General features: G+C 44.5%; 1 protein-coding gene across 6 annotated transcripts in view; it reads left to right on the forward strand.

The window, feature by feature from the left end:
- Window positions 1–21,950, forward strand: part of LOC106567125 (pleckstrin homology domain-containing family G member 5) — an 85,493-nt gene that overhangs the window by 12,840 nt on the left and 50,703 nt on the right. For 2 of the 6 annotated variants that reach the window (XM_014136052.2, XM_014136054.2), the window contains exons 1-2: window positions 8,920–9,972; window positions 18,091–18,164. In XM_014136052.2, the coding sequence (XP_013991527.1) occupies window positions 9,849–9,972; window positions 18,091–18,164 (198 nt within the window). In that variant the 5' untranslated portion in view covers window positions 8,920–9,848. Of the gene's footprint in view, window positions 1–8,917; window positions 9,973–14,853; window positions 14,971–18,090; window positions 18,165–21,950 lie in introns of those variants that run through there. The other 4 variants (XM_014136053.2, XM_014136063.2, XM_014136057.2 and 1 more) reach the window with 4 other exon arrangements.

Genomic DNA, 21,950 nt, shown 5'->3' on the forward strand with positions numbered 1-21,950 from the left:
TCCTCATCTTCTTTTTCTTCCACTTCTTCTTCTTCCTGACAATATTAGTAGCCTCTCTACGGCCGGCCGACTGCACACTGACGCACCGCGCCCGGCCCGGGGGGTCGCTCTGACCCGGCCAACGGCAGGGGGGGTTATAAAATACGCATTGCTAACGCTTTTCCCGGGTTTTCTCTGACCCGGCCTGGACGCGGGGGAACAGCTCCTAACACATGGCCGAGCCAGGGGGTCGCTCTGACCCGGCCGAGACAACGGGAGGGTTAAGACAGCGCTACAGGGAGACAGGACGGACAGCTGATCGTCCTTGCAGTGGCAGACCACGTCTAACAACACATGCACAGGATCGGTACATCCAAACATCACACCTGCGAGACAGATACAGGATGGCAACAACAACTGCCCGAGTTACACCAGGAACGCACAATCCCTCCATCAGTGCTCAGACTGTCCACAGTAGGCTGAGAGAGGCTGGACTGAGGGCTTGTAGGCCTGTTGTAAGGCAGGTCCTCAGCAGACATCACCGGCAACAACGTCGCCTATGGGCACAAACCCACCGTCGCTGGACCAGACAGGACTGGCAAAAAGTGCTCTTCCCTGACGAGTCGCGGTTTTGTCTCAGCAGGGGTGATGGTCGGATTCGCGTTTATCATCGAAGGAATGAGCGTTACACTGAGGCCTGTACTCTGGAGTGGGATCAATTTGGAGGTGGAGGGTCCATCATGCTCTGGGGCGGTGTGTCACGGCATCATCAGACTGAGCTTGTTATCATTGCAGGCAATCTCACCGCTGTGCGTTACAAGGAACACATCCTCCTCCCTCACGTGATACCCTTCCTGCAGGCTCATCCTAAGAAGACCCCCCCCAGCATGACAATGCCACCAGCCATACTGCTCATTCTGTGCATGCCTGGGACCCGTTGGATCGGTGTGTGAGGGCTAGGGCCATTCCCCCCCCCTAGAAATGTCAGAGAACTCGCAGGTGTTTTGGTGGAGGTGGGGTAACATCTCACAGCAAGAACTGGCAATCTGGTGGAGTCCATGAGAAGGAGATGCACTGCAGTACTTAGTATCTGGTTTGGCCACCAGCTGCACTTTTATTTTTGATTTTGACCCCCCCCTCCTTTGTTCAGGGACACATTATTCCATTTCTGTTAGTCACATGTCTGTGGAACTTGTTCAGTTTGTCTCAGTTGTTGAATCTTGTTATGTTCATACAAATATTTACACATGGTAAGTTTGCTGAAAATAAACGCAGTTGACAGTGAGAGGACGTTTCTTTTTTTTTGCTGAGTTTAGCTACACATTTCACACCGGTTACACCTACCCCCTTCTTTCTTCAGCAACCAGTGATCCGGGTCCACAGCATCAATGGGATCAACTTTTTTACAAGTCGCATTCTACCGTGATAACTTTTTTTCTTTGTGTGAGAACTTTTTGTCTACGCGTGAGAACTTATCTTTTTTTCTTGTCGTCAAAAGTCAGGTGACCTAAGCGCTTCTAAATATGGAGTTGCAGGTTTGCCATATCTGTAATGTTTGCGCATATCTCTCCTATGTGCAAATCTTTATGGCAGTCATTTTACTTAAGGCCCTCAATATACAAATCAAAAGGTGTTTGGATAGTGAATTGAATATGTGGATTGGTAATTTACATTTGGCATAATATTGATTCCATAAGATAATATTACGTAGTATCTTTTTATAATGAAGCATTGCATGCATATCACCACAGAGCAGTAGAGGCACTTACAGAAGTTGCACACATGGGGAACATTCTAGTAGCCTCGGGTCTGGGGAAATGTGGCCTTTTTTTATGAATGCATTTCATGCAATTTAAATAATTTTACATGACTGGAGACTTTGGCAGAATCTTTTTTAATACTGAACAAATGATCGAAATGACAGGCTAGTTTGACACTGACAAACTGGGAATCTGAGATCAATAAAAACGACCTTGAATCCATCAATAGCGTAGGCCTAGGTGTGTGTGGAGACACGTATTGTAGGCTACAATATGATGAGGAAATGATAGTCCTAAACATGCTTTCCAGTTTTACTGACTCACCCAATGATGCACAGCTCACCTGCTGGTGATGGCAGATGCATTTGTGCCAAAAGCCTATATCTTGCTCTTGTTTTACTTTTGTAAACAATATTTGGAAGTTGATGAAATATTTAGCCTACAGCAGACAGATTAGTCTTCTCTTTTCAGCAGGAGACAATTTGGTTCCGATTTGTATTTGAAATATTGCGAAAGGTCTGAATTTGTCAGCATGATGTTCATTGACTGATTGGCCGTGCGTTCCCAACTATGCTATGCCTTGTTATTGGACTACACACAATCCACAGCTAGGTCATTAAAAAATATATATATATTTTTTCTACATTGCAGAATTAATAGTGAATATATCAAAACTATGAAATAACACATAATGAAGTAACCAAAAAAGTGTTAAACAAATCTACATATATTTGAGATTCTTTAAAGTAGCCACCCTTTGCCTTGACAGCTTTGCACACTCTTGGCATTCTCTCAAACAGCTTCCTGAGTTAGTCACCTGGAATGCATTTCAATTAACAGGTGTGGCTTGTTTTAAAAGTTAATTTGTGGAATTTCTTTCCTTAATGCGTTTGAGGCAATCAGTTGTGTTGTGACAAGGTAGGGCTGCTATACAGAAGACAGCCCTATTTGGTTAAAGACCAAGTCCATATTATGGCAAGAACAGCTCAAATAAGCAAAGAGAAATGACAGTCCATCATTACTTTAAGACATGAAGGTCAGTCAATCTGCAACATTTCAAGAACTTTGAAAGGTTCTGCAAGTGCAGTCGCAAAAACCATTGAGCTATGATGAAACTGGCTCTCATGAGGACCTCCACAGTTGCCTCTGCTGCAGAGGATAAGTTCATTAGAGTTACCAGCCTTAGAAATTGCAGCCCAAATAAATGCTTCACTGAGTTTCAAGTAACAGACACATGTCAACATCAACTGTTCAGAGAAGACTGCATGAATCAGACCTTCATGGTCAAATTGCTGCAAAGAAACCACTACTAAAGGACACCAGTAAGAAGAAGAGACTTGCTTGAGCCAAGAAACACGAGCAATGGACGTTAGACTGTTGGAAATTTGTGCTCCCGAGTGGCGCAGCGGTCTAATGCACTGCATCTCAGTGCTAGAGGCGTCACTACAGACATCCTGATTCGAATCCAGGCTGTATCACAACCGGCCGTGATTGGGAATCCCATAGGGTGGCGCACAATTGGGCCAGCGTTTTCCGGGTTTGGCTGGTGTAGGCCAACATTGTAAATAAGAATTTGTTCTTAACTGTCTTGCCTAGTTGAATAAAGGTAAAATAAAAATCTGCCCTTTGGTCTGATGAGTCCAAATTTGAGATTTTTGGTTCCAACCACCGTGTCTTTGTGCGACGCGGAGTAAGTGAACGGATGATCTCCGCACGTGTAGTTCCCACCATTAAGCATGGAGGAGGAGGTGTGATGGTGTTGGGGTGCTTTGCTGGTGACACTGTGATTTTATTATTCAAGGCACGCTTAGCCAGCATGGCTACCACAGCATTCTGCAGCGATACGCCATCCCATCTGGTTTGCACTTAGTCCCACTATCATTTGTTTTTCAACTGGACAATGACCCACCACACCTCCAGGCTGTGTAATGGCTATTTGACCAAAAAGGAGAGTAATGGAGTGCTGCACCAGATGACCTGGCCTCCAATCACCTGACGTCAACCAAATTTTAGATGGTTTGGGATGAGTTGGACTGCAGAGTGAAGGAAAAGCATACAACAAGTGCTCATTATATGTGGGAGCTCCTTCAAGACTGTTGGAAAAGCATTCCAGGTGAAGCTGTTTGACAGAATGCCAAGAGTGTGCAAAGCATTCATCAAGGCAAAGGGTGGCTACTTTGAAGAATCTCAAATAAAAAATATATATATATATTTTTTTTTTGGTTACTACATGATTCCATGTGTGTGTTATTTCATAGTTTTGGTGCATTCACTATTATTCTACAATGTAGAAAATAGTAAAAATAATGAAAAACCCTTGAATGAGTAGCTGTGTCCAAACCTTTGACTGGTACTGTATATATTTTTCAACTATTTTCTATCTTAGAAGTAAAGCCTTTGATATCTGGTCAAACAGATGGGAAAAAGGTTCTTAGTAAACATCAACCAGGAAAAAGTTGTAAGGTATTAGAATTGCATCAAAACATAATGTAGAAGTTTATACCCTTGACAACTAATATCAACATTTGATTATTTTTGCAGAAATGATTTGCCTTCTGTAAGTTTAAGAAATATTGTCATTCTGGAAATGTAGACCAACCAGTTGGTGTTTTTACTGATACCAATTGATTTATTATTTATGAAGTGATTTTAAAACATGTCATTCTCTCACAAAATCTTTGACAGAATGACTGAAAAATCAGTAACAGAATGACCACAGTTGATTTGGCTAAAATGGGAAATTATAGTACCGTAAATTCCAGACTATTAAGCCGCAACTTTTTTCCCAGCTTTGAACCTCGCGGCTTAAACTATGACGCGGCTAATATATGGATTTTTCCCGCTTTCAAATTTTTTTTCAAAAAAAAAAACACATTCTGTGACGTGCTCAGTTTTTTGGGCGGCATGAAGCTTTCATTAGACCAATGAAATTGCCGAACAGGTTAAGGTCAGACAACTTTTTTGTTTACTGTTTAGATTAAATCGAGCGCTCTCAAACTTCCCATCATTCTGATTACGGTAGTCATTTTGTCACCCTCATCATGGCAAAGACACGGAGAAATGCATATGATGCAGCTTTCAAGTTGAAGGCGATTGATCTGGCTGTTGGAAAAGGAAATAGAGCTGCTGCACGGGAGCTTGGTCTTAATGAGTCGATAAGACGTTGGAAACAGCAGCGTGAGGAATTGACTCAGTGCAAAAAGACAACTAAAGCTTACTGCAAATGTTTTATTTTTTGTTACAAGCCGTGTTTCGTTAAAGCCTGTGTAAAGTTCATTTGTTTCAATGTACCGGTAGGCACCTGCGGCTTATAGACACGTGCGGCTTATTTATGTTCAAAATAATATATATTTTTTAAATTCAGTGGGTGCGGCTTTTATTCAGGTGCGCTTAATAGTCCGGAAATTACGGTAGTCACAAACCACACAGTCCAGTCACCTGCTCTGTCCTCACTTCCACTGGCATACTGTTATATTCTGCTCATAACCATTGAGCACCGGACATCCATGGACGTTGAAAATGTATGTTTGACAAGGTTGGACAGCATAGTACGCAGTTGTTTGGGGAAACTCGGTCACTTAAACTGAGGAGGATTTTATCACCATTCATTTATGAAACTTTACATCCTGATCACTGATCTTCAAGTAAATGTGTTTTTGTACAATTTTCAGTGGAAATTGTTGAAATTGGTCCCTGTGCATTGTATGGTTTAACTTCAATTGTTGGCTTTCTTTGGCATACATCAAAAATAATAGTTGTATTACCATTGAATTTCCCATTCCCATTTTAGTACATGTATCAGCTAGGACATGACACCCAGCCTGTATTCAAGAGCATGCTGTGTCTCATCTGATAGTGGGCACAACACAAACACCTCCGATGAGGTGTAAAATAGGGTCTAAACTGCAACCTATGCAAAAAATAAAATAAAGAAGTTTACGTGCTTTCAGATCATTTATGTTAAAGTTTAAAAAAAACATTTATTAAACTTTTTTCAAGAAATGTATAATATACTTTGCCAACCCTGTTTTTAAGATTTTAAATGATATCAATCATTTATATTTTACATGGATGTGTCATGGTGGTATGCAAAACTTAGAGGTGCTCAATCTCCTAAAATGTTTTGGCATTCAGGTCCAAAAAGTTACTTTCTGACCCCTTCTACCATGGGCAAATATGTATAGAAAGATGAATTCAGATCAAAAGGGGTGCGATCAAAAAGTAATTGAAATAAAATGGAATGACCCTATTAGCCTCGTTTTTAGCTGGGATGTTCTTCAGAGACCCAGACCTGTGACTGGGGGATCTGGGGTTGGAGTTACAGGTGGCACAGTGACACAGCCTTTTACCCTCCGGGAGATAGAGATACTCAACCTCTTTCAGTCAGATGGGACATGCGTTATTTGATAGCAGAGGCTATTGTGTGTTACGATGCAGTTTGTTATCAGATTCTCTCATCAGAGTTGTCGTTTTGTGCCAGATCATCCTGATTTTTAAGTCTATTAATTCAGTAATGGAGCAATCCACATTTAATATGTGGATTTGAGTCCTATAGGTCCTGTTCTGTGCTCAATCTGTCCAGCTGAGCATTTCGTCTTATTTTGGTCCCGTCTCATTATGGAGGCACATAAAAAGTAGTTTAATTACCACACTTTGGGTAATGCATTTCAAATGAGTCGATGATCACTATTAATTCTAAACCATCATTCTCTACTGCTCTTGGAGAGAACCACACCTTGTTAAATTGGACCTGTGGCTTCCCTGCTCTTCAGAAACGAGTGGATAATTACAAGGGGCTAGCCTAAGGTCACACACAGTGCTTCATTAAGTTAGTAGATATTGGAGATATGTTTACCTCTGAGAGTGTCCCTCTATAAATACACACACACACACACACACACACACACACACGCCCAAATGACTGTTTATGAACATTAGAGCCCTCCTGACAATAACCGTATTTTCACTCTGAGAATGAGTGTTTTGATTTCTGCGAGGATTTCAGAGGGTAGACCCACTGCAATTTCAGCCATGCCGTTTCAATTAAAGGATTCTTCATATCAACAAGCTGAAGAAAGCAATGCCAGTTGTTTGTCCCTCTTAACTGGTGGTTTCAAGATGGACTTTTTAAATTGCATGTCTGATAGCAATTTTCTCTGCGAGAATGAACACACAATCACACCCTTTTATTTTTGCGGCACATTAATAGTGGGGTAGCTGATGTACTGGTGTCTTTGATTGGGATGAACGTTTTTAGCGTGTTTGCGTGTGTATGGGAGGGTGGCTCTCTATAGCGTATCCAGTGGAAAAGGCTGCCTCGCCGTGCCAGTGCCAAAGGCCTGTTGCATTGTCTCTGAACGGCACAGCACATGCTCATTGATGTAGAAGCACAACAAAGACCAGGATGCAAAGTTTTTATCTGCATCACTAGTTCTGCATGTGGTGTCAGTGGATGCGCTGCTGCTCTTTATGAGCAGAGTCAATAGAAGACAACACAGGCCTGTCTCTGCAAGCAGCAGTCTGAATGCTTTCTCCTGGACAGACAAGCTTCCTGTTTCTTAGTGTATCTGAGTTCAGCACACTTTTCTTTTTTTTTTCGTCCGACTGTTATTCTTAATACTAGACGTCAAAACACATTTTTGCCCCTGAAGGACGAAGCCATTGGATGAACTATTTACTGTAGTTTGTTCCATGGTGTCCAAATGCTCTGATAGGATAGACCTCCCTTCAATTCCCTGACGCTTGCTCTTTGCAGCTGGCCTGGGTGGTGAAGAGTTAACCAGTCCCTTTATGATGGGCCACCTTTCTAAATATAACCCCAAACCTCCTCAACATGGGCACGCACAAGTCCTTCGGCTCTACTGCACTCCCTCTGTCAACACTCTCACTCACACACTCCTTCTCCGGCATACACACACACACACACACACTCCCCCAGTTACAGATTTGTACCCACACTCAATCAAACTCATTCCTCCTCAAACTCCCCATTGGCATTGGCATAGAGTACTTCAAAGTTTACAGAGGAGATTATTCATATAGACTATATACCTGGTAGTTAGTATGAGTGATTTTTCATTTTACTCCCCTGGACAAGCTACTATTCACTAATGTGTGTTTCTCAACTACAAGACATGTGGATGGGCAATCTGATTAGATGTAATTTGCAGAATAATGACATGTCCCCTTCAGAAGACAGTTTTCTTTGTATAGGTTGTTTGGGAGATGATGAAAGGGATGGGAGACTACTTGTCTAAATGCCTCTTCTACTAGTTCCGTTTGTTTCTGCAGGAGGCGGGTGGAAATAGGCCCTTATGCTGCAGCAGGCACTAGTTGTCATGCTGTAGCCCATGACTGGTCTCATCATTAAATAGCAAGCAGCAGTGCACTCAAAGCTGTTCCAGATGATTACCATATGTCTGCAAAGCCCCGAGCGGCAGAGCAGATCGGCTCCCATCCTACCCTCTAATTTCTCATCCCAAAATTGGACATTTGGGTCTTTGTGTGACATTGTCCCTCCCTTCCATGGCTAGCACAGTGGGTTCTCACAGTATTTCATTCCATTTTCCTATTATAGAGGTATAATAACAGTGAATCAACCTTTGAGCGACGTTGAGAAAATGTTTTGTCAATAGATTTGATGACTTACTGGTGTGGTTTTAAACCATCCTTGATTTGCAGAGCGGAAATGTTCCATCTTCTGTCGGTATGTGGCCTTTTTTACAAAAGGGCCTTGGTTTTACTATGTCTGTCTTCTCTCTCTGAGAAACAGTTCCCCAATGTCTCTGTATTGTACTACTGTACCTCCGCAGAAATAGCTGAACATAGCCATCACAGACTTGTTGCATTCATAAAGAAAATAATAAATCTTTCCGGAGACAGACAGAGCAAGGTTCTAGCCAGCCTAATTAATGCAGAAATATTTCAGGCTTTTACAGTTTGCCCAAAACATAAAGAAAGTTCTGCTCTCTGTGTAGGAGTACATTTTTAAAAGAGATCTTTGTGTTGTCCAGTTAGAAAGCCATTGGCCCCAGACTGCCAATCCCAGCATGCATAGCAACGCACCTCTGTATGAATACATTGCTTGTCTGATGGAGTGGTGGGTCGAATGCCCCCCTATCGTCCATACATCCTACACAGGCTATGACACTCAACAGCTTGTCGGCTTGTCGCACAGAGGTTTTTGAAAGTTGGGGAGGAAGGGAGGATGATGACAACATAATTATCACTAGGTTGCAGTAACAAAGTACTTTTACCTTGGGAAGATGGAACTGCAGGAGATTTTAGGAGAAGTGATTGTTTTGACATCTACTGTAAAGTCAGGAGCTCAAGCGAATGGCTTTGAAGGGGACGACGGAAGGGGACTTCTCTTTGTTTGGATGCTTATAACGCCTTAACTTCAGGAGGACTGAAGGAGCAACCGGAAGAGACAAGTTACCAAGACCATAGAAAAACATTTTAGTTGATTGTTTTTGGATTATGAGGATCTGTTAGGTTCTTCAAGGTGTTGGAACCAGAGCACAGTTGGAGTTGAGGGTTTAGATCTGTCTTCTTCTGCTGGGTTGGATCTTCAATACAGATCCTGGAGGGCATTGATAAATCAGGTGTCAGAGCTGTTTTGTTTAATGTTAGTGATCTTAATAACAGACTGTTTCAAACCAAGACAGTGGTTTGGTTTCTTCAGAGAGCTAATTAAAACCCAGTTAAAATGGAAATCTTGACTCATTTATGCCCAGTTGGACCTGAAGTGAGGAGCTCTGGTGCATGGCTTGGAGAGAAGGTTCAAAGCAAGTGTTTAGTGGTTGAGCTGGATGAGGTAATATAGCCTAGTTTTGCAGGTGCAGTTTTTTGAATGAAGTTGAATGAGCTATTGGCAGAGTTGAAGAGTTGGACTACATTGGACAGTTGGAGTCTGAAGATGGATTCAGAGATGGGTTTGATGTAGGATGGAAAGGAAGATGTAGGTAGTTGTGGGTAAAATAATGCATAATGTTGGTGTGGCATTATTGTCAGTCGACTACAGTGATCGGGGGACAGGATTTGAAGGTTGTTTAGGTAAGGTTGAAGAGTTAAGGTCCATAGTTAGTTAGGGTTGAGAGTGAGGTTACCATGTTCCTGTATTGGAAGAAGAGGGGGGCGTATGAGCTGGAGACCCTCCCCTCCTACCTCACCGAGCAGGTGGCAGAGCACTACTCCTGGTCTTCCTCTCTGGACGTCATCCATGATCTGTGCGGTAAGCGTTAGGATCGATCAAACGGGATAAGAAGTACACACATCCCATATATATTCAAGGGCTGGACCATTGACCTGGCTGATTGTGTGGTATGTGAGTAATAACATGTTCATTACATGCTTACTTCCATTCAGACTGAATGGCACTGGCAGGGGGAATTTGATTCCATTGGAAGACGATCATGGTAACTGACTCCATGAAGCCTAGCATTTGATATTAGGCCTATGATGTTGTATAATTGATCTGAATCAGCCACGTTGTCATATGACACTGACCATCTTGAACAATGAAATGTAGCCGGTTTCTCTGCTAGCAGATGGCGATGCCATGTGGTTATACATCAGAGATCTGACCTCCAGAATTTCAGCACCATCATGGAAAGCTTTTTCTTTTCTTTTCTTTCCATTGCTCTCTTCTTCCGTTCAGTCCGTGGAAAGCACTCGACACTCAGTGACCTGGCATAGAGAGCACCTCAAATGAGAGTAGCCGAGAAGCGAATGGGGATAGGAACAGCTGCTGCTGCGGAGATGAAATATTTACCACAGAAGAAGGAGTGAGTGCATACTGTCGGTCGCCGTTCCAAATGACACCCTATTTGTTATAAGGTGTACTACTTTTGACTAGGTTCTGGTCGAAAGTAGTGCACTATATCGGGAATAGGGTGCCTTTTGGGACTGACACTAGGACTGCTGAATTGCGTTACTGTCTTTCTCCACTCAGTGCTTCTGCTTTTTGAAGCTTCTGCTTTCCTCCATCCACTGCCCTCTATGCCATTAGTGAAAGGGAAAAGGGATGTAATAACTTTGGGCTAGGGCTGGCTACCGGAATGCTCTTATCCAATCTTCCCAGTCCCAGCCAGGCCAGCAGTTTCTTGGAGGTCTGCCTCTGCTCTGTCTGCTGAGTTGCTGGGCAGCATCAGGTGTCTGCAGAGTAGACCTTCGTGTTCTAGAAGAAGTGGAATGTCTGACTGCCACAGATAGAACTGAACGGCGGGTCTTTGATCCTCACCTGGTCCCACAGTCCCTGTAATTAAGCCTCAACTCAACTGCTCCTGAAAACATTTCTCAACTAGGCTGGGGTAAGGGTTGCGCAGGGGACTGCGTTCTTAAAAAATAAAATAAATAATAATTATTGCAAAAAAAGGCTCTACCTGGAACCAAAAAGGGTTCTACTACAGGGTCAGCTGAGTGACACTTAAAATCTTTATTTTTTTTATATTTTTTTTAGGTAGCCATTTTGTTTTCTAAGACAGTGGGGGCTTGGGCAGTCCTGTCCATCTCCCCATATTCCCTGAATGTAGTACACACTACTGTAGCATTCCTTAACCTATAATCAGGACGCAGGCCCCAATAATGGAGGAACATACCTCTCCACCCTCTCGCTCTGTGCCATTTCATCCCATAGCCCTTGAAGAAAATGCCCCGACACGGGATCAAATCACATTAAATAATCAACTGAAATGACCTGGTGTTGTATGGTGCTGCTCAGTTAGACATTATGGCTCTCAAACATTCTGCTTATGTAATGAATGATCCCCACATGACCCTCTCAAATATGGTTATAAGAATATTATAAGTAGGTGCACTACTCTTACTTTGGACAGAATTATGCTTTCAGTTTTGTGGCGTTTGGCATTTAATTATTTTATTTTTTTTACTTTTCAGTTGTCTCTTGCAAATTTCGATTGAACTGAAAATGTATTTCCCCTTTTCAACTATGTTGTTGTACACTGTTGTCCAGACACAGCATGAAACTCAAACAAATCAGTGAAATACATTTTTTTTCTGCATCCAAATAGTGATCCACCCTCCAGATCTGCCCCTCTTCTGTTCTGAATAGTTTCTCCTTGTTGTGCGCTGCTGGGGACTTTGGTAGTGGAGGAAGCACTGTGTGGCCGTGTTTTTAAATGTGTGTAATAGCGTGTGTGTGTGTGTGTGTGTGTGTGCGCCACTACAGGGGTAAAACAACATCAACAGGATGACTTTGTTCAGGCCCCACTGACTGCCACTGAATATGCTGCTACATTAATAACAGCTGGTCCGTAGTTTGTTGTACTGGAATAACAAGGCCCAGCCAGGCAGCCCAGGCTGCTCCGCTCAGGCCACCATTTCTGCTGAGTGTACAAGAGTACTTGCCTGGTCCCAGATCTGTTTGTGCAGTTTTGCCAACTCCTATGAAATTGGCAAGACAGCACAAACAAATCTGGACCAGGCTACAAAAGTGCCAGGGTTTCAGTAATGGTGGTCTAATTAATCAAATCTAAATTTATTTGTCACATGCGCCGAATACAGCAGGTGTAGAAGGTGAAATGCTTACTTACGAACCCTTTCCCAACAATGCAGAATTTCTTTTTTTTAATATTACAAAAGGAAATCGTAACACAATAACAATAACGAGACTATATACAAGGAGTGCCAGTACCGAGTCAATGTGCAGTGGTATGAGATAATTGAGGTAATGTTTTATTACATTTTTACTTAACCTTTATTTAACTAGGCAAGTCAGTTAAGAACAAACTCTTATTTACAATGACAACCTACCCTGGCCAAACCCGGACCACGCTGGGCCAATTTTTCCCCGCCCATGGGACTCCCAATCACGGCCGGTTGTAATACAGCCTGGAATCGAACCAGGGTCTGTAGTGACGCCTCTAGCACTGAGGTGCAGTGCCTTAGACCGCTGTGCCACTCGGGAGCCCTGTAAAAGTGACTAGGCAATCAGGATATATAATAAACAGAGTAGTAGCAGTGTATGTGAAGAGTGTGAAAGTGTGCTTGTGTGTGTGTCTGTGTTGGAGTGTCAGTGTAGTATCTGTGAGTGTGTGGGCAAAGTCCAGTGAGTGTGCAAGAGAGTCAATGCAAATAGAAAGGGTAGCCATTTGGTTAACTGTTCAGCAGTCTTATAGCTTGGGGGTAGAAGCTGTTCAGGAGCCTTTTGGTCCCAGACTTGGTGCTCAGGTACCGCTTGCCGTGCGGTAGCAGAGAGAACAGTCTGACTTCGGTGGCTGGAGTTTTTGACAATTTTTAGGGCCTTCCTCTAACACTGTCTAGTATAGAGGTCCTGGATGGCATGGAACTTGGCCCCAGCAATGTACTGGGCCGTACACACTACCCTTACGTTCGGATGCCAAGCAGTTGCCATACCAAGCGGTGATGCAGCCAGTCAAGATGCTCTCAATTGTGCACCTGTAGAACTATTTCAGGATCTGAGGGCCAATGCCAAATCTTTTCAGCCCCCTGGGGGGAAGAGGCATTGTCATGCCCTCTTCAGAACTGTGTTGGTGTGTTTGAATTATGATAGGTCCTTAGTGATGTGTATACTAAGGAATTCGAAGCTCTCAAACCGCTCCACTGTAGCCCCGTTGATGTGAAGGGAGGTGTGCTCAGGCCTCCGTTTCCTGTTGGCTACGGGCAGGTCCTTTGTCTTGATGTTGATGGAGAGGTAGTTGTCCTGGCACAACACTGCCAGGTCTCTGACCTCCTCCCTATAGGCTGTCTCATCATCGTCGGTGATCAGGCCTACCACCACCATGTCCTCGGAAAACTTAATGATGGTGTTGGAGTCGTGCGCGGGCACACAGTCGTGGGGGAACAAGGAGTACAGAAGGGGACTAAGCACGCACCCCCGAGGGGCCCACGTGTTGAGGGTCAGCGTGGCGGATGTGTTGTTGCCTACCCTTACCACCTGGGGGCAGCCTGTAAGGAAGTCCCTGTCTCACATTTCCCATCCTCATCTTTGCCTCCCCTGTTACATCACACAATGTAGCACCGGGAAAAGGTGTTTGTGTATTTTTTTTTTTATAGCAGATGCTCTTAAGACATCTTAACAATGAATCTCTTTGTAATGGGGCTTCTTGCTGGGACAATTTGGCCCTGATGCAGAGTTCCTTCCAGCCCGCCTCTGACACTGAAATAAGCTATGCTGACACATGCAGCGCAATACAGTGCAACATAACTCTGCCAGCCCCAGGCCTAGAAAACACCTTGTTCCCTGGCAGGGCAGCAGCTCTCCGTCTGCCATCTGTCTTTTGTCTTCTAGGAGATGGTCGACGGCGGCCATTGCATAATAATCCTCTTCCTGGCCTGTGTGCAACCGGCTCAGACAATCGCCCTCCCTCAATACCCTTCAAATGAAAGAGAGGGAATAAAACGGAACAAACAGAGAATAGCTAAGCCTCAGACGCCCGATGTGCCACGGCAAAGCTCAGCAAATTGAATGCAGGACTGAGGCATTCTTAACATTCCTTATAAAAGTGTGCTCAAGGCTTGCGGCTAAACGTGCTCTTGGCTCTGCCTCTCTCTGCCTAAACATGGAGCTGTGCTGGTGAGGCTGTGAGGGTCTGAGGGAGAATGAGGTAATGTAAGGTTTATGGGTAAACGAGGGAGTGAGGTAGAGGTAGTAGCCTGGTGGTCTAGTCTAAGTGCTTTATCCAATACCTTTTGACCATGATGTAGGCCTTTGACTTGACAATGATGGATGAGTTGGTTACAGCGCACACAGTATCGGACTAGTGGGTCTTCGGCCAATTGTGGCCATGGTACAAAATATCCAGTTTTCATTATCATGGCCTGACACATCCCTTTTCTATTTATTGGTGTATAAAAGTGACTTGCTTGCCACTCAATGCTGTGTCTTGTTTATTGATGTTATGTCTAAGACTTGAGGCACTGGGAGCTGTAGAGAGAGCAAGGGAAAGGCTGTGCAGACTGAACGCTCTGCTGTCTCTTTAGTGTGCAACAACTCATTGTCTGCTGTCACATGTGGCCTTATGTTTGTTTGTTTTTTTGGCTTAATCAGCAGTGCTGAGTTCAGGAATTCCTGTTCATCAGAGAGAGAGAGAGACACACAGGCGGAGAGGGGCAAATAGGCAGAGAAAGGGAAAAGTGCAGTGCGAGGGTACAAAGTGATCCAAAGCAGGAGAGACCGTGATAGGAGGCGAGTGAGCTGGAGAGATAAAGGGGGAAGACCGAGGGCGGGAGGAAGAGTCCCATAGTAAAGGTATGGTATACAAAGGGATACGCAGCTAGCTATATGAGAGACAGAATAACATGAACTTTACAGGTGAGAGAGTGTTGCTACAGGGTCAGGAGTCAGAGATCCAGAAGCAGACCCCTGGTCGGCCATTACCTGGAGCTTGGGTCACCTCTTGTGGCTGGGTGCCTCTGCGGACCTCATAGTGGGGCTTTTCCATTTCCTTTGCACTGGCTGAAAATGGTTCCGCAGTGCAAAACAACATTGTTGCCTTTAGGACTAGACAAGTGTCATAAAGACTTGTAGTTTGAGGAAAAGTGCCCCTGAAGAAGAAAAAAAAAAAAAAAAGAAAGGGGAAAAAAAGCTCAATAAAAATGTGTGGTTCCCTGGGCAGTGTGCTCCCTGTAAACCTAGAAGGAGTCATTAACAGAGGTGGTGCTGGCAGAGGCCCAGGATGAGTGAGAGCACGTCTCGGCCTGCTCCCAGGCAGGGCAGGAGGGACAGACTCTGGGAGGGATAGCCCCTGCCCTGCTGCTATCCCTGCCTTGTGCCATGCCTGTAGTGGAAGAGCAACAGGTGTGTTTTGGGGGATTTTAGTAAGTTATATCGCAGCCCTTGATCCAGACCTGTTTCTTGGCATGAGTGAATGGGGTTTAAGACTTGTTTTATCTAATTTTAAGAAGGTTAATAGGTACTTTTGAGGTCAACTCTCTGTAGCTCATGTACAAACAAAGAGTTAACTTTTGGGCTCAGAACTTGCTGTTTTTTAGTTTCTGGTTGCTTCTGTGTTTTTGTGAAGGAATCACTTTGATATTGAGATTTCTTCAGTCTGTGCTTCTTATTCAAAACAGCTAGCCAGGGCACTAGCCACTCACCACTTGTCTTTACATTGATTCTAGTTTGCTAGATGGGATGGTCGTCATCGATCCTGGAGCCTGTTGTTGAACATATTATATACACAAGATGGAGTATAAGAAAGAGTGGGAGAGACACAGTCGTCATTGTGGACAGGTCTGCTATTAGAAGGTTCTTGGAAAGTTATTGCAGTACTGCTCTGTCATGTCTGGACACTTTTGGCAACAATGCCTATTTCTAGGTCTTTCAATTGAACTCTTACACCCTATACATGGAGCATTCTCAGGCCTGATGGGTTTACAGTATGTTTTCAAATCAAATGTTATTGATCACGTACACATGGATAGCAGATGTTAATGTGAATGTAGCGAAATGCTTTGATGCACCTGTACTGACCTTGCCTTCTGGATGGTGGCGGTGTGAACAGGCAGTGGCTCGGGTGGTTGTTGTCTTTGATCTTTTTGGCCTTCCTGTGACATCGGGTGGTGTAGGTGTCCTGGAGGGCACGTAGTTTGCCCCCGGTGATGTGTTGTGCAGCACCCTCTGGAGAGCCTTGCGGTTGAGGGTGGTGCAGTTGCCGTACCAGGCTATGATACAGCCCGACAGGATGCTCTCGATTGTGCATCTGTAAAAGTTAGTCAGGGTTTTGGTTGACAAGCCAAATGTTTTTAGCCTCCTGTGGTTGAAGAGGCACTGTTGCGCCTTGTTCACCACACTGTCTGTGTGAGTGGACCATTTCAGTTTGTCTGTGATGTGTACACAGAGGAACTTAAAACTTTCCACCTTCTCCACTGCTGTCCCTTCGATGTGGATAGGGGGGTGCTCCCTCTGCTGTTTCCTGAAGTCCACAATCATCTCCTTTGTTTTGTTGACGTTGAGTGAGAGGTTGTTCCCCTGACACCACACTCCGAGTGCCCTCACCTCCTCCCTGTAGGCTATCTCGTCATTGTTGGTAATCAAGCCCACTACTGTTGTGTCGTCTGCAAACTTGATGATTGAGTTGGAGGTGTGCATGGCCACGCAGTTGTGGGTGAAAAGGGAGTACAGGAGGGGGCTGAGCACGCACCCTTGTGGGGCCCCAGTGTTGAGGGTCAGAGAAGTGGAGATGTTGTTTCCTATTTTCACCACCTGGGGGCGGCCCGTCAAAGTCCAGGACTTAATTGCATAGGGCGGGGTTGAGACCCAGGGCCTCCAGCTTTATGAGGATCTTGGAGGGTAATATGGTGTTGAATGCTGAGCTGTAGTCAATGAACAGCATTCTTACATGGGTATTCCTTTTGTCCAGATGGGATAGGGCAGTGTGTAGTGTGATGGCGATTGCGTCGCCTGTGGACCTGTTGGGGCTGTATGTAAACTGAAGTGGATCTAGGGTGGCCGGTAGGGTGGAGTTTGGGATAGGGAGCGATTGAGTATGTCCGTAAACATACCAGCCAGCTCGTCTGCGCATGCTTTGAGGACGCAGCTAGGGATTCCGTCTGGGCCAGCAGCCTTGTGAGGGTTAACACGTTTAAATGTTTTACTCACGTCAGCCACGGAGAAGGAGAGGGGGTGGTGCTGTCCTTGATAGCAGGCCGCGACGGTGGCAATGTATTATGCTCAAAGCGGGCAAAGAAGGTGTTTAGTTTGTCTGGAAGCATGACGTCCGTGACGTGGCTGGATTCCTTTTTGTAGTCCACGATTTCCTGTAGACCCTGCCACATACATCTCGTCTGAGCTGTTGAATTGCGACTCCACCTTGTCCCTTTACTGGCATTTCGCTTGTTTGATTGCCTTGCGGAGGGAATAGCTACACTGTTTATGTTCAGACATATTTCCATGGTTAAATGCGGTGAACCGCGCTTTCAGTTTTGCACGAATGCCGCTATCCATCCACAGTTTCTGATTAGGGTAGGTTTTAATAGTCACAGTGGGTACAACATCTCCAATGCACTTCTTTATAAACACACTTACCGAGTCAGCGTATAGGTTGATGTTGTTCTCTGAGGCTGACCGGAACATATTCCAGTCCACGTGATCAAAACAATCTTGAAGCGTGGATTCCGATTGGTCGGACCAGCGTTTGATGGTTCTCGTCACTGGTACATCCTGTTTGAGTTTCTGCCTATAAGACGGAAGGAGCAAGATTGCATTGTGGTCAGATTTGCCCAAAGGGAGGGCGGGGGAGGACTTTGTATTCATCGCGGAAGTTAGAGTAGCAGTGGCCGAGGGTGGCACATTTATTAGGTGTGTGTGTGTGTGATCTTATACAGAGGTGTGTGTTTCTCATGGTCTTTCCTCTGCTGTGTGTTCCAGACGAGAAGCCTGTTCAGGAGGACTGGGTGGTGTGCCAGCATCCTGAGTGCCCTGACCGTCGACAAGCCTCGAAGGTAAGACTCGCATCCTGGGATGGGCCATTCAGTTAGGGATTATCCCTTTGAACCTGAATCATTGAGCCCAAATCATTATCAAATAAATCCACAGTGAGGAGAGATCAGTGTGTAACTTTATTTCATTTGGATTGTCCGTTTGGACAGAACTCTTAGGCTACATGAGGTCCAACTTGACCCCATAAATCCTTTACCCTCGTAGAGGTAGCCAGAATATTGAAGCTCTATGTTGAGGTCCTGCTACATACAACCTGATTTAGGGAGAGACTCCTTTTCTTCTGTTAGGTGTTAAAAGGGTACGAGGCGTGAGGCAGTGTGTCTGGCCACTAGACTGTGAAAGGAATTATTCCTTTGAAGCTGCTGCTTTCTGAAAACAGGACCATAGCCAGACGGCCAGATGAACCAAAGCAGTCTCTGTCTGGTCACTCGGCTCTCCCCAAAACGGTCCACTTCACAGGAGCCCTTTCTCTCAATCTGGATAAGATGTATTTCACCCTCAGTTTCTGTGACAGAGCAACCGGTCCCTCCCTTAAACAAAACATTGAAATGATGGACTGGAGTGAGCACAGGGAAGGATAGTTATAGACGACTAGGCTAGTTCTAGCAATTCTTTGTTGCAAAAACGTATAAGGAAGTTAAGGCACTAGGAGAGCTGGAGAGATGAACCTGAAGTAGCTTCAGTCTCTTAGCCTCTCTTCGGCTTCACACGTTATTAAGCAGATCCGGCCCTCCCCTCCTTTCCCTGGGTGATAGAAACACTACTACTGTACAATCACTTTTCTCCTGCCCTGCTCGTGTTATAACAGGCAACAAGGATCTTCTACAGGCCTTTTAGGATTTTCTTTGTAAAAGTTGAGCAAGAGTCAGTTAACGTACACAGTGGGTGAAGTGTCTACATCACGTGTCAAACTCAAGTCCTGCCGGCTCATTCAGGCCCCCGGGTGGTTTGAGTAAACTTTTTTTATTGTAGGATTTTTTGCTACCAGGGGAAAAACAACCCTCTGTCTACATTTGAAAAGACTAAAACCATATCGAAACTGTATAGAAATTATAATGGGCCTATATTATACAGTCACTTTTTCCATGTTACTAAGAATCACCGAAATGAAAGCTGGATAGTCATGGAGCATCAAATTCCAAAAGCGATGGATAGGACTATTGTTTATATATTTTTTTTAAATCGGTGCGTCCCTCCGGACCTTGGAAGACCAAATACGGCCCACAGACAAAATTTGTTTGACATCCCTGGTCTACATCGTGTGTGTGTGTGTGTGTGTTGATCTGTGCACCGGTGGGAGGAGGAGTTAATTTGGGACAAAGCCTGTCCGACTGACGCAACCCGTCTCCTTGGCCGAGGTCACGGGCTGACGTTATGTAAGGAGATTAAGACGAGTCCTGTTAGTTATGGGGACTGGACTGGGATAGGAGCAGGGGAGGATTGAGAAGCTCGCTGGTGACTGGACTGGGATGGACGGAGGGGAGGGAGGGAAGCCTTGTTTTCAACTGCAAGCAACAGCACTGTCCCAGCCTCAATCTCTCCCCCACTCTTCTTCTTTGCTGCCCTTTTCTGTCCGATTTCCATTTAATCATCTACATCTCTCCAGTCGGTTGACAAACTCATACATTTCAGAGGATGGCACAGTAAAGCCTTGTTCCCTCACTTGTGCTAATGTTGTCTTCAGTTGGCAGACAGAGCAGCAGAGAAATGTCCATGTCTCCTGTCTGTGACAGGTCTGGTCTTCGTCAGCAGGGGGAGCTAATGAATCAGGCCGGTTATGCAGTCCCATCTCTTCATATTGCCTCTTGTTGTGTTTAACTCCAATTGCCTTCATTGCATAAACGTTTTAGACATGATTAGAGTTTTTAAAAAATACACGTATTATATCCCATGTGGTTTTAAATAAACTCATCAAAGAAGCCATTTGACTCCGAACAGAAACATTCAACTTTTTATATTTCGTTTAAAGAGTATTTTAAGGAGCTTAAACAAACCCTTTGAACTGAGCTGCTTTTGGCAACAGGGAGGGAGAGAGTCAGTCAGTCAACTGGACTGCAGTCTCCTTCCTCACGTTATTTCTCCATTTTTATTTGAAAGTGCTTGGTCTTTATAGCTCTTCCTTTGGTCCTACTTCATAGTATTCTAACAGTTACGTTCTGCGGTAACTCAGCTCCCCAGAGGCATTTGTGAGTCTGTTCCAGTCACCGCATGAGACATGCGCCCTGTCGTAGCGTTAGTCAAGTTCACCTGTCCAATAATTCACTGAATAGATCCAGGTGTCCCAGTAAGTCAGGTACTGACACTACCTACTATAGCTGTCTATGAGTAGAGTCACCATCACATTACTTAACATTACCTGTACTAAGGTTAGGCTTAGATAACTATTTCATGTGTTTCCAAAGGGTTTGTACCATAGTCGTATGAACCTAATTTGAACCTTTGTTGTAGGTCTGGGACTGTTTTTCAGGCCGATAGCTAGGCCTTAGTTCTGAGTTAATACTGGACTGACTGACTACCTGACCGTGCTGTGGCGGTTAGCAGCAGGGCTGTACATGGACCTTTCAGGGGGCAGGTGCTCAAAATGCCCCTCCCCCCAACAACACACTCATCACAAATTAGAAGGAAGTAAAATAGAAACAAAAAAATAGAAGGAACTAGTTACAGTTATGATTGACTGTTACAGATATGATTGACAGTTTCAGACATGATTGACATCAGGAGAAGAGGGTAAGCTGTCAGCTGATTGTTGATGATAGATGTAAATCTGCTAGTTAGCTAGCTTGATTGTTTTTACTGATTGTGATACATCTTCAATGCTTTTAAATAATAACTTAATAATATAGATATTATTCATAATCTTATAATTCATGATATGTGGGTATTTTGGTATATGATGGTTAGCTAGTCTAGACTACCTATTCAGTGCTTAATTTGTAATTTGTGCCGGTGTTGTGCCGACAATGTTCTTGCCTGCCCAAATCCCCCCTCCCCCCCTTCTATCTTGGGACTGCACATTTCATAATAATTTTGGTAGCTCATGTTGACTAGTAGTGTGTGCCACAGAAAGTATTTGACTCTAGCCACAAAATTAAGGAAATTAGAAGTGGGGGAGAGGATTTCGGCAAGGCCATTTTCTTGCCTGCCAAAATCCCCCCCCCCCCCCCTCTCTTCTAAATTCCTTAATTTTGTCGCTAGAGTCATATACTTTCTGTGGCACACACTACTAGTCAACAGTGTGGAGACGAATGGATTCGGTTCAGTCGGTTGTCTCGATAGCTGGCTCGCTGGCAACAACAGCAGCATGCCGGTAGTTAACTTGTAAAAGAAAGTGATGTTTATTTTGATGGGCCAGGGAGAAATAACTTGTAGTATCGATCACCCTCTGGATGTCACCGTGACATGCCAATTAACTAACCTAGCGACAAGCCTGTGCCAATGAATGTCCAATACTGCAATGTTGTATCGAGGTGCTTGCCAACGTGAGACTTGCTTCTCAGCGGGCAGCTGTAGGCTATCACGTTGCCAACGGTAGCTAGCTAACGTGGTCAATTTGTTCCATCCCACTTGATTTTATTTTGAGTAGGATAACAGCCTACACGAGAAATAACTTGTAAAATTGGTAGTAACCATCTGAATGGCACTATCCGGGATACAGTCTACTGCTCAATGGGGAGAGTTTGCGCTGCAAGCCGGCAACACTACAATACGGGAACAGTGTCCTTCGCTCCCGCTTGCGTGTAGCCAATAACAGCCCACCAGCTTAAACTAGCTAGCATGGAAGGGCTCAT

The sequence above is a fragment of the Salmo salar genome, chromosome ssa13 (genome assembly GCF_905237065.1).
Source record: "Salmo salar chromosome ssa13, Ssal_v3.1, whole genome shotgun sequence".
Classification (NCBI taxonomy): Eukaryota; Metazoa; Chordata; class Actinopteri; order Salmoniformes; family Salmonidae; genus Salmo; species Salmo salar.